This window comes from Pholcus phalangioides, unplaced genomic scaffold (assembly GCF_987345545.1).
Source record: "Pholcus phalangioides strain wild (caught in Gottingen) unplaced genomic scaffold, Ppha-v1.0 ptg000017l_1, whole genome shotgun sequence".
NCBI classification, from domain to species: Eukaryota; Metazoa; Arthropoda; class Arachnida; order Araneae; family Pholcidae; genus Pholcus; species Pholcus phalangioides.
This window is the reverse complement of record NW_028301610.1, coordinates 60189741-60203166: the sequence shown is the minus strand read 5'-3', so window position 1 is coordinate 60203166 and position 13426 is coordinate 60189741. Positions and strand designations below refer to the sequence as shown.

Genomic DNA, 13426 nt, shown 5'->3' with positions numbered 1-13426 from the left:
GCTAGTCTTGAAATATTATCTTATGGGGGTTTTGGGGGACACGGCGACCTCAATCCCGTGAAGAAATATCATGTTTATATTTCTCTAATTTATATTGCGTATTATTCATTGATTTCATAATGTAAATTGCTCCACAGCAACTAAGTGACACCCTCCTCCTAATCAGGCATTCCGATGAGACAAATCAGACATAACACTAGATACGCACTCGGGCTATTAGGTTTACACACTTTCTTCCAGACTCTACCACAAAGCTGGACTAGAAGATATCTGGGCAACGGGATAAGTCCGGTGGCAAAGTCATGGCATTCATTCATTCAGGGATGCCAGACATGTCGTATACGTTGTAAGACAAAAAAAAAATGATTATTGCAATGCGTTCTACCACCTTTCAGAAATTGGCCCCAGGGCCGCAACTGGGAGGGGGGAGCAGGCGGGTCTCGTGCCCCAGGCGCTGGACTGGAGGGCGCGCAAATTTTACTTTCAAACCTCTCCTTCAACATTACAAGGGGGCGCCAAAATGCGCACTTGCCCCGGCCGACAAAGCATCGACGCATCTAGTGTTATGCCCTGATTGGCCCAACTATTTTGTGAAACACATAGTATATTTGCTTATTCCTGAATGTAACGGAACGTGAACAATTGTATATATATATATATACCCTATTTTAAAAACAGAAAAGAAATAATTTTTTTTTCTAAAAAACGCATTAATAAAATGTTAGAAATCTGGTCTAGAATGAAATTTCCAAATGCGGTCTAAGAGACCACTCGTTAATTCTAGGTAAAAGTAATTTTCACAAATAATTTCAATGAAATTTTTTTTTGTCAAAAGATTCCTTTCGACGAATTAAGAAAAATCACAGAGTGAAATTGTCAAGTTTCGAAAAATTTTAGATATAGTGGGTGATCAAAATTAAAAAGCGGTCATAATGTGACCGCTCGGTACTAAATGTTAAATAAGGTTTTCATTCCGTGCACGGTCCATCAAATAACAAATTCATTTTCTTGAAATTGCTTCATGAAATTCGCAATATGAATTCGCAGCGCTTTTTAAACATTTTTGTCTATGAAAAAATAAATAAATATTTTGTGTGGACACAATACAAACTCATCTAACCGCATCTCAATCCAATACAGTGATACCTCGGCTAACAAACGCCTGGGATTACGAATTTTTCGGTTAACGAACATTTTTTTCCTGATTTTTTCTGCCTCGGTTAACGAAAATTTTCTTTGATATGGATGTATGCACTAACATGAAACAGCCGCATCTTGAGCTTAATTTATTGCCAATCATCACACTTACTGTCACTCGAGCCCGATTTACTCATGCCCACCTCTGAATGATTTCTCTAGATGTACCTCACTTCTCTTTCTGACCGTTTTTGAACCATTTCGTGTAAAATGAAAGATTCCGCTAATAGAAAATACATTGGGGAAAAAAGCAGAACATGTTTTTAGAGCAAGCATTCTTTCAGCTTAAAGCCGGATTTTCCTAGGAGTAGAACTTTTGCGCAGCGTGAAAACGCTGATTGGTTAAGAACCTGAAATTCAGGTTTTTTTTACCAATCCGTGTTTTCACGCTGCACGCATCGTAGAAAACCTGCTCCTAGGAAAACCCGGCTTTAGAGTCTTAACCTTATCTTTTCCATCTGCATGTATCAGACACAGTTGAGCTGATCAGATGACAAATGACCTACGAACTCGACTGGGTTGTGCCAACACCTTCTATAACAGAAAGCCTCCGCGCGATGCTCGTGACGCCACTGAAGTCGTACATTTCACACATGGTCATTGAATATACGGCAAAAAAAAGGAAAAAAATTCGTATACGTCGGCCTGCTATATCCAATAGGTACATGCAACTAAAGAGTAACTTCTTGCAACATCTCTTTCGACGCCGCAGGTAAAGAGTTGAAGAACTCATTTGTAAGGTTATGTATTTCCAATCTCGTGCACTGCAAAAACATCAGCGAGAATGCAATACTATTGAAACTATTTCAAGTATTCTATATGGTTTATACTATGCTCAAGAAGTACAACAGTTTCCTCGATAGTATTTCTTTTCATTAACTGTTATGTGATCTCCATATTTTCCCCATTGAGTTTATATTTCAAATAAAGCCCGTACACACTGCTGGATGATACGTTTATGGTGTAAAACTAGCATGCAGAGTGCATAGCTAACTTCTCTCACCACAAATTACTGGCGAACCGTTGATCCTAGAGTCATACTTCCAATTAAGAAAACGTATCCAAATAACGTGTATATTTCACATACGTCATTCATATTGTAAGGTGTTGTATAGTTAATAAAATAAATCAACTTTTTCTATGCTGTTATCTTTTATTCACAAATCTAATTAGAAAGTTGTTGCCCGGTCACTCTCCTGAGGCCAACAAAAGAAAAATGCCAAGTTTTCAAGTGCGATGTTTGCTGATATATTTGAATTAAAAAATGAGAGAAAAATTGAGGTTATGTATAATGCAGCATAACTAGGTAAAGAAGCGTTGTCCGTTAGTTTATGCTGTTCTTCCCCACATTTTCTGTGATTTTTTAAATTTAAATATCTCAACGAATATTTACTCACTTAGAAACGCGGAATTTGCTTTGTAGTCTCTCACAAGAGACAGCGCATTAACTTTCTAATTAGGTTTCGGAGGACAGGGTGCCTGTATGAAAATTTATTTTTTTTATTTCAATAACTATATACAACCCCTTGCAATAAGAATGACGTATCTGAAGTCTACACGTTATTTGGATACTTTTTTTTATCTGGAAGTACTAGAATCCACTGTTCGCCAGTAATTTTCGGCGAGAGGAATTAGCTATGCACCCTGTATACATACTTATGTGCTATACATTATTTTACTAATTATTTATTACATCATTATATGTTTCATCAGCCTGACTACCCCCACCGACAGAACTTCAGGAGGTCTTAAATTGGATGATGCAATAACTGAAGCTTATGAAAGGTAAAAGGTTCAATTGATCGAATTACTCTAAATAAAAGTATCACTAAACATTCATCATAGAAAATGCTATTGTTAATCAAATATATGTCACATGCATACGAAAATTTATCACGTTATTAATTTAATTATTTATGCTAAAATATTTAAATCCCATGCCTTTTGCTAATTTCTAATAATAATTATTTCAAATTGAATATTGTAATTAAGCATAAAGCTATTCATTATCACTCTACATAACGGGGAATTTTTTTAAAGAAGGATTCTGAATGTTTCTATAGTTTAGGCATTGGATGTGGAATTAATTCTGAATTTTCTGTAAATTTTATTTACTTCAATATGGTCACTCAAACAACCTTGATTTTCTTTATGCAGCATGAAAAGTAAATGAAAAAACCATGAACATCGCACATATAATTTTTTATGTGCCTAAATATTATCTTTGTTTCATCCGATTTTTAACATTATTTTCTCAAAAAAATTTTGATTAGTAGTATTTATGAATTATAGACATTTTACACCGAACAAAACTATTATATAGTTATGCTACATATTATTTTGCTAATTTTTTTATTACATATTTCATCAGTCTGATTACCACCAACGACAAAGAAATAACTTGGGAAGACTTCAAGAATCTTCAAAATTATAAGCATCAATTGACAATATACACTGCTCATAACAAAAATCACTCTGAACACTTTTCATACTGAAAAGATTACAAAATACAGTTTTTATTAAGGTGGAATACAGTGTCCAAGTAAAACCATAACAAAATTGCGTTCACAATCGAATTACCGGAATTTTCATCCCTCTAAGAATTATCGGAGTGGCCAAAATCATCGCTATTGTCAAAATAAGACACACCCCCGCGCAGGGGTCAAATTTTGTAAAACCCCTTCTGAATCACATCATAAAATGAAACTACTGACCGAATTTCATAAATATAGCTTCACTAGTTTCGGTCAGGCATGAGTTCTCTGCGTAACCTTTGAACCCCCTTATGACCCCCCTTAGGGGTCGAATTTCGAAAATCCCTTTCTTAGTGGGTCTTTACTTCATAAAATTAACTACTGACCGAATTTCATATTCACAAGTTCATTGGTTTCGGCTCGGCGATGATGAATCAATGAATCAGTCAGTCAGAACGTGTCATTATACAAAGATTAAAACAAGTGTCATAGGAACTAGGGTTGCTAGTCTTGAAATATTATCTTATGGGGGTTTTGGGGGACACGGCGACCTCAATCCCGTGAAGAAATATCATGTTTATATTTCTCTAATTTATATTGCGTATTATTCATTGATTTCATAATGTAAATTGCTCCACAGCAACTAAGTGACACCCTCCTCCTAATCAGGCATTCCGATGAGACAAATCAGACATAACACTAGATACGCACTCGGGCTATTAGGTTTACACACTTTCTTCCAGACTCTACCACAAAGCTGGACTAGAAGATATCTGGGCAACGGGATAAGTCCGGTGGCAAAGTCATGGCATTCATTCATTCAGGGATGCCAGACATGTCGTATACGTTGTAAGACAAAAAAAAAATGATTATTGCAATGCGTTCTACCACCTTTCAGAAATTGGCCCCAGGGCCGCAACTGGGAGGGGGGAGCAGGCGGGTCTCGTGCCCCAGGCGCTGGACTGGAGGGCGCGCAAATTTTACTTTCAAACCTCTCCTTCAACATTACAAGGGGGCGCCAAAATGCGCACTTGCCCCGGCCGACAAAGCATCGACGCATCTAGTGTTATGCCCTGATTGGCCCAACTATTTTGTGAAACACATAGTATATTTGCTTATTCCTGAATGTAACGGAACGTGAACAATTGTATATATATATATATACCCTATTTTAAAAAGAGAAAAGAAATAATTTTTTTTTCTAAAAAACGCATTAATAAAATGTTAGAAATCTGGTCTAGAATGAAATTTCCAAATGCGGTCTAAGAGACCACTCGTTAATTCTAGGTAAAAGTAATTTTCACAAATAATTTCAATGAAATTTTTTTTTGTCAAAAGATTCCTTTCGACGAATTAAGAAAAATCACAGAGTGAAATTGTCAAGTTTCGAAAAATTTTAGATATAGTGGGTGATCAAAATTAAAAAGCGGTCATAATGTGACCGCTCGGTACTAAATGTTAAATAAGGTTTTCATTCCGTGCACGGTCCATCAAATAACAAATTCATTTTCTTGAAATTGCTTCATGAAATTCGAATATGAATTCGCAGCGCTTTTTAAACATTTTTGTCTATGAAAAAATAAATAAATATTTTGTGTGGACACAATACAAACTCATCTAACCGCATCTCAATCCAATACAGTGATACCTCGGCTAACAAACGCCTGGGATTACGAATTTTTCGGTTAACGAACATTTTTTTCCTGATTTTTTCTGCCTCGGTTAACGAAAATTTTCTTTGATATGGATGTATGCACTAACATGAAACAGCCGCATCTTGAGCTTAATTTATTGCCAATCATCACACTTACTGTCACTCGAGCCCGATTTACTCATGCCCACCTCTGAATGATTTCTCTAGATGTACCTCACTTCTCTTTCTGACCGTTTTTGAACCATTTCGTGTAAAATGAAAGATTCCGCTAATAGAAAATACATTGGGGAAAAAAGCAGAACATGTTTTTAGAGCAAGCATTCTTTCAGCTTAAAGCCGGATTTTCCTAGGAGTAGAACTTTTGCGCAGCGTGAAAACGCTGATTGGTTAAGAACCTGAAATTCAGGTTTTTTTTACCAATCCGTGTTTTCACGCTGCACGCATCGTAGAAAACCTGCTCCTAGGAAAACCCGGCTTTAGAGTCTTAACCTTATCTTTTCCATCTGCATGTATCAGACACAGTTGAGCTGATCAGATGACAAATGACCTACGAACTCGACTGGGTTGTGCCAACACCTTCTATAACAGAAAGCCTCCGCGCGATGCTCGTGACGCCACTGAAGTCGTACATTTCACACATGGTCATTGAATATACGGCAAAAAAAAGGAAAAAAATTCGTATACGTCGGCCTGCTATATCCAATAGGTACATGCAACTAAAGAGTAACTTCTTGCAACATCTCTTTCGACGCCGCAGGTAAAGAGTTGAAGAACTCATTTGTAAGGTTATGTATTTCCAATCTCGTGCACTGCAAAAACATCAGCGAGAATGCAATACTATTGAAACTATTTCAAGTATTCTATATGGTTTATACTATGCTCAAGAAGTACAACAGTTTCCTCGATAGTATTTCTTTTCATTAACTGTTATGTGATCTCCATATTTTCCCCATTGAGTTTATATTTCAAATAAAGCCCGTACACACTGCTGGATGATACGTTTATGGTGTAAAACTAGCATGCAGAGTGCATAGCTAACTTCTCTCACCACAAATTACTGGCGAACCGTTGATCCTAGAGTCATACTTCCAATTAAGAAAACGTATCCAAATAACGTGTATATTTCACATACGTCATTCATATTGTAAGGTGTTGTATAGTTAATAAAATAAATCAACTTTTTCTATGCTGTTATCTTTTATTCACAAATCTAATTAGAAAGTTGTTGCCCGGTCACTCTCCTGAGGCCAACAAAAGAAAAATGCCAAGTTTTCAAGTGCGATGTTTGCTGATATATTTGAATTAAAAAATGAGAGAAAAATTGAGGTTATGTATAATGCAGCATAACTAGGTAAAGAAGCGTTGTCCGTTAGTTTATGCTGTTCTTCCCCACATTTTCTGTGATTTTTTAAATTTAAATATCTCAACGAATATTTACTCACTTAGAAACGCGGAATTTGCTTTGTAGTCTCTCACAAGAGACAGCGCATTAACTTTCTAATTAGGTTTCGGAGGACAGGGTGCCTGTATGAAAATTTATTTTTTTTATTTCAATAACTATATACAACCCCTTGCAATAAGAATGACGTATCTGAAGTCTACACGTTATTTGGATACTTTTTTTTATCTGGAAGTACTAGAATCCACTGTTCGCCAGTAATTTTCGGCGAGAGGAATTAGCTATGCACCCTGTATACATACTTATGTGCTATACATTATTTTACTAATTATTTATTACATCATTATATGTTTCATCAGCCTGACTACCCCCACCGACAGAACTTCAGGAGGTCTTAAATTGGATGATGCAATAACTGAAGCTTATGAAAGGTAAAAGGTTCAATTGATCGAATTACTCTAAATAAAAGTATCACTAAACATTCATCATAGAAAATGCTATTGTTAATCAAATATATGTCACATGCATACGAAAATTTATCACGTTATTAATTTAATTATTTATGCTAAAATATTTAAATCCCATGCCTTTTGCTAATTTCTAATAATAATTATTTCAAATTGAATATTGTAATTAAGCATAAAGCTATTCATTATCACTCTACATAACGGGGAATTTTTTTAAAGAAGGATTCTGAATGTTTCTATAGTTTAGGCATTGGATGTGGAATTAATTCTGAATTTTCTGTAAATTTTATTTACTTCAATATGGTCACTCAAACAACCTTGATTTTCTTTATGCAGCATGAAAAGTAAATGAAAAAACCATGAACATCGCACATATAATTTTTTATGTGCCTAAATATTATCTTTGTTTCATCCGATTTTTAACATTATTTTCTCAAAAAAATTTTGATTAGTAGTATTTATGAATTATAGACATTTTACACCGAACAAAACTATTATATAGTTATGCTACATATTATTTTGCTAATTTTTTTATTACATATTTCATCAGTCTGATTACCACCAACGACAAAGAAATAACTTGGGAAGACTTCAAGAATCTTCAAAATTATAAGCATCAATTGACAATATACACTGCTCATAACAAAAATCACTCTGAACACTTTTCATACTGAAAAGATTACAAAATACAGTTTTTATTAAGGTGGAATACAGTGTCCAAGTAAAACCATAACAAAATTGCGTTCACAATCGAATTACCGGAATTTTCATCCCTCTAAGAATTATCGGAGTGGCCAAAATCATCGCTATTGTCAAAATAAGACACACCCCCGCGCAGGGGTCAAATTTTGTAAAACCCCTTCTGAATCACATCATAAAATGAAACTACTGACCGAATTTCATAAATATAGCTTCACTAGTTTCGGTCAGGCATGAGTTCTCTGCGTAACCTTTGAACCCCCTTATGACCCCCCTTAGGGGTCGAATTTCGAAAATCCCTTTCTTAGTGGGTCTTTACTTCATAAAATTAACTACTGACCGAATTTCATATTCACAAGTTCATTGGTTTCGGCTCGGCGATGATGAATCAATGAATCAGTCAGTCAGAACGTGTCATTATACAAAGATTAAAACAAGTGTCATAGGAACTAGGGTTGCTAGTCTTGAAATATTATCTTATGGGGGTTTTGGGGGACACGGCGACCTCAATCCCGTGAAGAAATATCATGTTTATATTTCTCTAATTTATATTGCGTATTATTCATTGATTTCATAATGTAAATTGCTCCACAGCAACTAAGTGACACCCTCCTCCTAATCAGGCATTCCGATGAGACAAATCAGACATAACACTAGATACGCACTCGGGCTATTAGGTTTACACACTTTCTTCCAGACTCTACCACAAAGCTGGACTAGAAGATATCTGGGCAACGGGATAAGTCCGGTGGCAAAGTCATGGCATTCATTCATTCAGGGATGCCAGACATGTCGTATACATTGTAAGACAAAAAAAAAAAAGATTATTGCAATGCGTTCTACCACCTTTCAGAAATTGGCCCCAGGGCCACAACTGGGAGGGGGGGAGCAGGCGGGTCTCGTGCCCCAGGCGCTGGACTGGAGGGCGCGCAAATTTTACTTTCAAACCTCTCCTTCAACATTACAAGGGGGCGCCAAAATGCGCACTTGCCCCGGCCGACAAAGCATCGACGCATCTAGTGTTATGCCCTGATTGGCCCAACTATTTTGTGAAACACATAGTATATTTGCTTATTCCTGAATGTTACGGAACGTGAACAATTGTATATATATATATATACCCTATTTTAAAAACAGAAAAGAAATAATTTTCTTTCTAAAAAACGCATTAATAAAATGTTAGAAATCTGGTCAAGAATGAAATTTCCAAATGCGGTCTAAGAGACCACTCGTTAATTCTAGGTAAAAGTAATTTTCACAAATAATTTCAATGAAATTTTTTTTTGTCAAAAGATTCCTTTCGACGAATTAAGAAAAATCACAGAGTGAAATTATCAAGTTTCGAAAAATTTTAGATATAGTGGGTGATCAAAATTAAAAAGCGGTCATAATGTGACCGCTCGGTACTAAATGTTAAATAAGGTTTTCATTCCGTGCACGGTCCATCAAATAACAAATTCATTTTCTTGAAATTGCTTCATGAAATTCGCAATATGAATTCGCAGCGCTTTTTAAACATTTTTGTCTATGAAAAAATAAATAAATATTTTGTGTGGACACAATACAAACTCATCTAACCGCATCTCAATCCAATACAGTGATACCTCGGCTAACAAACGCCTGGGATTACGAATTTTTCGGTTAACGAACATTTTTTTCCTGATTTTTTCTGCCTCGGTTAACGAAAATTTTCTTTGATATGGATGTATGCACTAACATGAAACAGCCGCATCTTGAGCTTAATTTATTGCCAATCATCACACTTACTGTCACTCGAGCCTGATTTACTCATGCCCACCTCTGAATGATTTCTCTAGATGTACCTCACTTCTCTTTCTGACCGTTTTTGAACCATTTCGTGTAAAATGAAAGATTCCGCTAATAGAAAATACATTGGGGAAAAAAGCAGAACATGTTTTTAGAGCAAGCATTCTTTCAGCTTAAAGCCGGATTTTCCTAGGAGTAGAACTTTTGCGCAGCGTGAAAACGCTGATTGGTTAAGAACCTGAAATTCAGGTTTTTTTTACCAATCCGTGTTTTCACGCTGCACGCATCGTAGAAAACCTGCTCCTAGGAAAACCCGGCTTTAGAGTCTTAACCTTATCTTTTCCATCTGCATGTATCAGACACAGTTGAGCTGATCAGATGACAAATGACCTACGAACTCGACTGGGTTGTGCCAACACCTTCTATAACAGAAAGCCTCCGCGCGATGCTCGTGACGCCACTGAAGTCGTACATTTCACACATGGTCATTGAATATACGGCAAAAAAAAGGAAAAAAATTCGTATACGTCGGCCTGCTATATCCAATAGGTACATGCAACTAAAGAGTAACTTCTTGCAACATCTCTTTCGACGCCGCAGGTAAAGAGTTGAAGAACTCATTTGTAAGGTTATGTATTTCCAATCTCGTGCACTGCAAAAACATCAGCGAGAATGCAATACTATTGAAACTATTTCAAGTATTCTATATGGTTTATACTATGCTCAAGAAGTACAACAGTTTCCTCGATAGTATTTCTTTTCATTAACTGTTATGTGATCTCCATATTTTCCCCATTGAGTTTATATTTCAAATAAAGCCCGTACACACTGCTGGATGATACGTTTATGGTGTAAAACTAGCATGCAGAGTGCATAGCTAACTTCTCTCACCACAAATTACTGGCGAACCGTTGATCCTAGAGTCATACTTCCAATTAAGAAAACGTATCCAAATAACGTGTATATTTCACATACGTCATTCATATTGTAAGGTGTTGTATAGTTAATAAAATAAATCAACTTTTTCTATGCTGTTATCTTTTATTCACAAATCTAATTAGAAAGTTGTTGCCCGGTCACTCTCCTGAGGCCAACAAAAGAAAAATGCCAAGTTTTCAAGTGCGATGTTTGCTGATATATTTGAATTAAAAAATGAGAGAAAAATTGAGGTTATGTATAATGCAGCATAACTAGGTAAAGAAGCGTTGTCCGTTAGTTTATGCTGTTCTTCCCACATTTTCTGTGATTTTTTAAATTTAAATATCTCAACGAATATTTACTCACTTAGAAACGTGGAATTTGCTTTGTAGTCTCTCACAAGAGACAGCGCATTAACTTTCTAATTAGGTTTCGGAGGACAGGGTGCCTGTATGAAAATTTATTTTTTTTATTTCAATAACTATATACAACCCCTTGCAATAAGAATGACGTATCTGAAGTCTACACGTTATTTGGATACTTTTTTTTATCTGGAAGTACTAGAATCCCCTGTTCGCCAGTAATTTTCGGCGAGAGGAATTAGCTATGCACCCTGTATACATACTTATGTACTGTACATTATTTTACTAATTATTTATTACGTCATTATATGTTTCATCAGCCTGACTACCACCACCGACAGAGCCTCAGGAGGTCTTAAATTGGATGATGCAATAACTGAAGCTTATGAAAGGTAAAAGGTTCAATTGATCGAATTACTCTAAATAAAAGTATCACTAAACATTCATCATAGAAAATGCTATTGTTAATCAAATATATGTCACATGCATACGAAAATTTATCACGTTATTAATTTAATTATTTATGCTAAAATATTTAAATCCCATCCCTTTTGCTAATTTCTAATAATAATTATTTCAAATTGAATATTGTAATTAAGCATAAAGCTATTCATTATCACTCTACATAACGGGGAATTTTTTTAAAGAAGGATTCTGAATGTTTCTATAGTTTAGGCATTGGATGTGGAATTAATTCTGAATTTTCTGTAAATTTTATTTACTTCACTATGGTCACTCAAAAAACCTTGATTTTCTTTATGCAGCATGAAAAGTAAATTGAAAAAAGCATGCACATTGCACCTATAATTTTTTATGTGCCTAAATGTTATCTTTGTTTCCTCCGGTTTTTAACATTATTTTCTCAAAAAAATTTTGATTAGTAGTATTTATGAATTATAGACATTTTACACCGAACAAAACTATTATATAGTTATGCTACATATTATTTTGCTAATTTTTTTATTACATATTTCATCAGTCTGATTACCACCAACGACAAAGAAATAACTTGGGAAGACTTCAAGAATCTTCAAAGGTAAAAGCATCAATTGATGATATACACTGCTCATAACAAAAATCACTCTGAGCACTTTTCATACTGAAAAGATTACAAAATACAGTTTTTATTAAGGTGGAATACAGTGTCCAAGTAAAACCATAACAAAATTGCGTTAACAATTGAATATTACCGGAATTTCCATCCCTCTAACAATTACCGGAGCGGTGAAAATGATTGCTATTGTAAAAATACGATACAATTGTAAATGTGGATTTATTTTCGGATTAAAATAAGTGTCATAGGAACTAGGGTTTGCAGTCTTGAAATATTATCGTATGGGGTTTTTTGGGGACACGGGGGACTGAATCCTGTGAAGAAATATCATGTTTACATTTTTTTAATTTATATTGTGTATTATTCGTTGATTTTGGAATGTAAGTTGCTCCACAACGACTAAGTTACACCCTCCTCCTAACCAGGGATTCCGATGAGACAAAACAACGAAGCGTTACTAGAGATGCCGGACAGCGCGAATGCGAGCTGATCTCTCGGTTAAAAAGTCTCGCCACAAAACGCAACAGGTCTACAACAGTACAAATATTCAATCATTACACTTCACTCACAATTTGAAGTATAGATAGCACTGAAAAATCAGACAGCACTAGATACGTACTCGGGCTATTAGGTACACACACTTTCTTCCAGACTCTACCAGAAAGCTGGGCTAGAAGATATCTCGGCAACGGGATAAGTCCGGTGACAAAGTCATGGTATTCATTCATTCAGGGATGCCAGACATGTATATAAGAAGGTATGCATGGTCGAAAATAAAAGTGGAAATGACACAACCATTTTATTGAATAGAATAATAGAAAAACTGGATGTTTAGATGTATCGTCTTTTCGCCATTCAAGTTCATATGTAGAATTTTTAAACACCCCGTAAACACTGGAAAAATTAACTTACTTCTGATTAAAACTATGTATTTATATATATTTTCTCCAATTGTTTATCACGTTCTGGATATAAAACTGTATACATGTACTGTAAATTCTTCTAATAATTGTTTTATGCCTTCCATCAGGAAATATACTACAACTGACCTAAGCCGAGACAGTCTTGATTGGGATGACGATGCCTACAGGCAATTTCAAAGGTAAAAGTTTCAATTGAGTGAATTACTCAAAATAACAATCGCTAATTACTTATCATAGAAAACGCTGTTGTTTTTAAATATATGTCATATGACAAATACTTAAAAATTTATTACGTTTAATTATTTAGTCCTTCATGTTAATAAAATGAAATTAGGCGCACTTTTGTAATTATAAAGAACTAGTTATAATGCCAGGCGCTGTTCCCGGGTTCGCTTCAATTACTGGGAGGATTGAAAAAGTGGCAAAACCATTATAAAGGAATAAAGTTTTATACATATAATACTGGACAGCGTTAAAGAAGTGAGAAACTATTGTAAAGGCATGTACATGTG

General features: G+C 35.3%; 1 protein-coding gene across 1 annotated transcript in view; it reads left to right on the top strand.

Annotated features, from left to right (window-relative positions):
* Positions 1-13426, top strand: part of LOC149074196 (uncharacterized) — a 30302-nt gene that overhangs the window by 8016 nt on the left and 8860 nt on the right. Inside the window, exons 4-8 of the mRNA XM_089247349.1 lie at positions 2911-2982; positions 7084-7155; positions 11258-11329; positions 11917-11973; positions 13022-13093. Coding sequence (XP_089103475.1) covers positions 2911-2982; positions 7084-7155; positions 11258-11329; positions 11917-11973; positions 13022-13093 — 345 coding nt within the window. The remainder of the gene's footprint in view (positions 1-2910; positions 2983-7083; positions 7156-11257; positions 11330-11916; positions 11974-13021; positions 13094-13426) is intronic.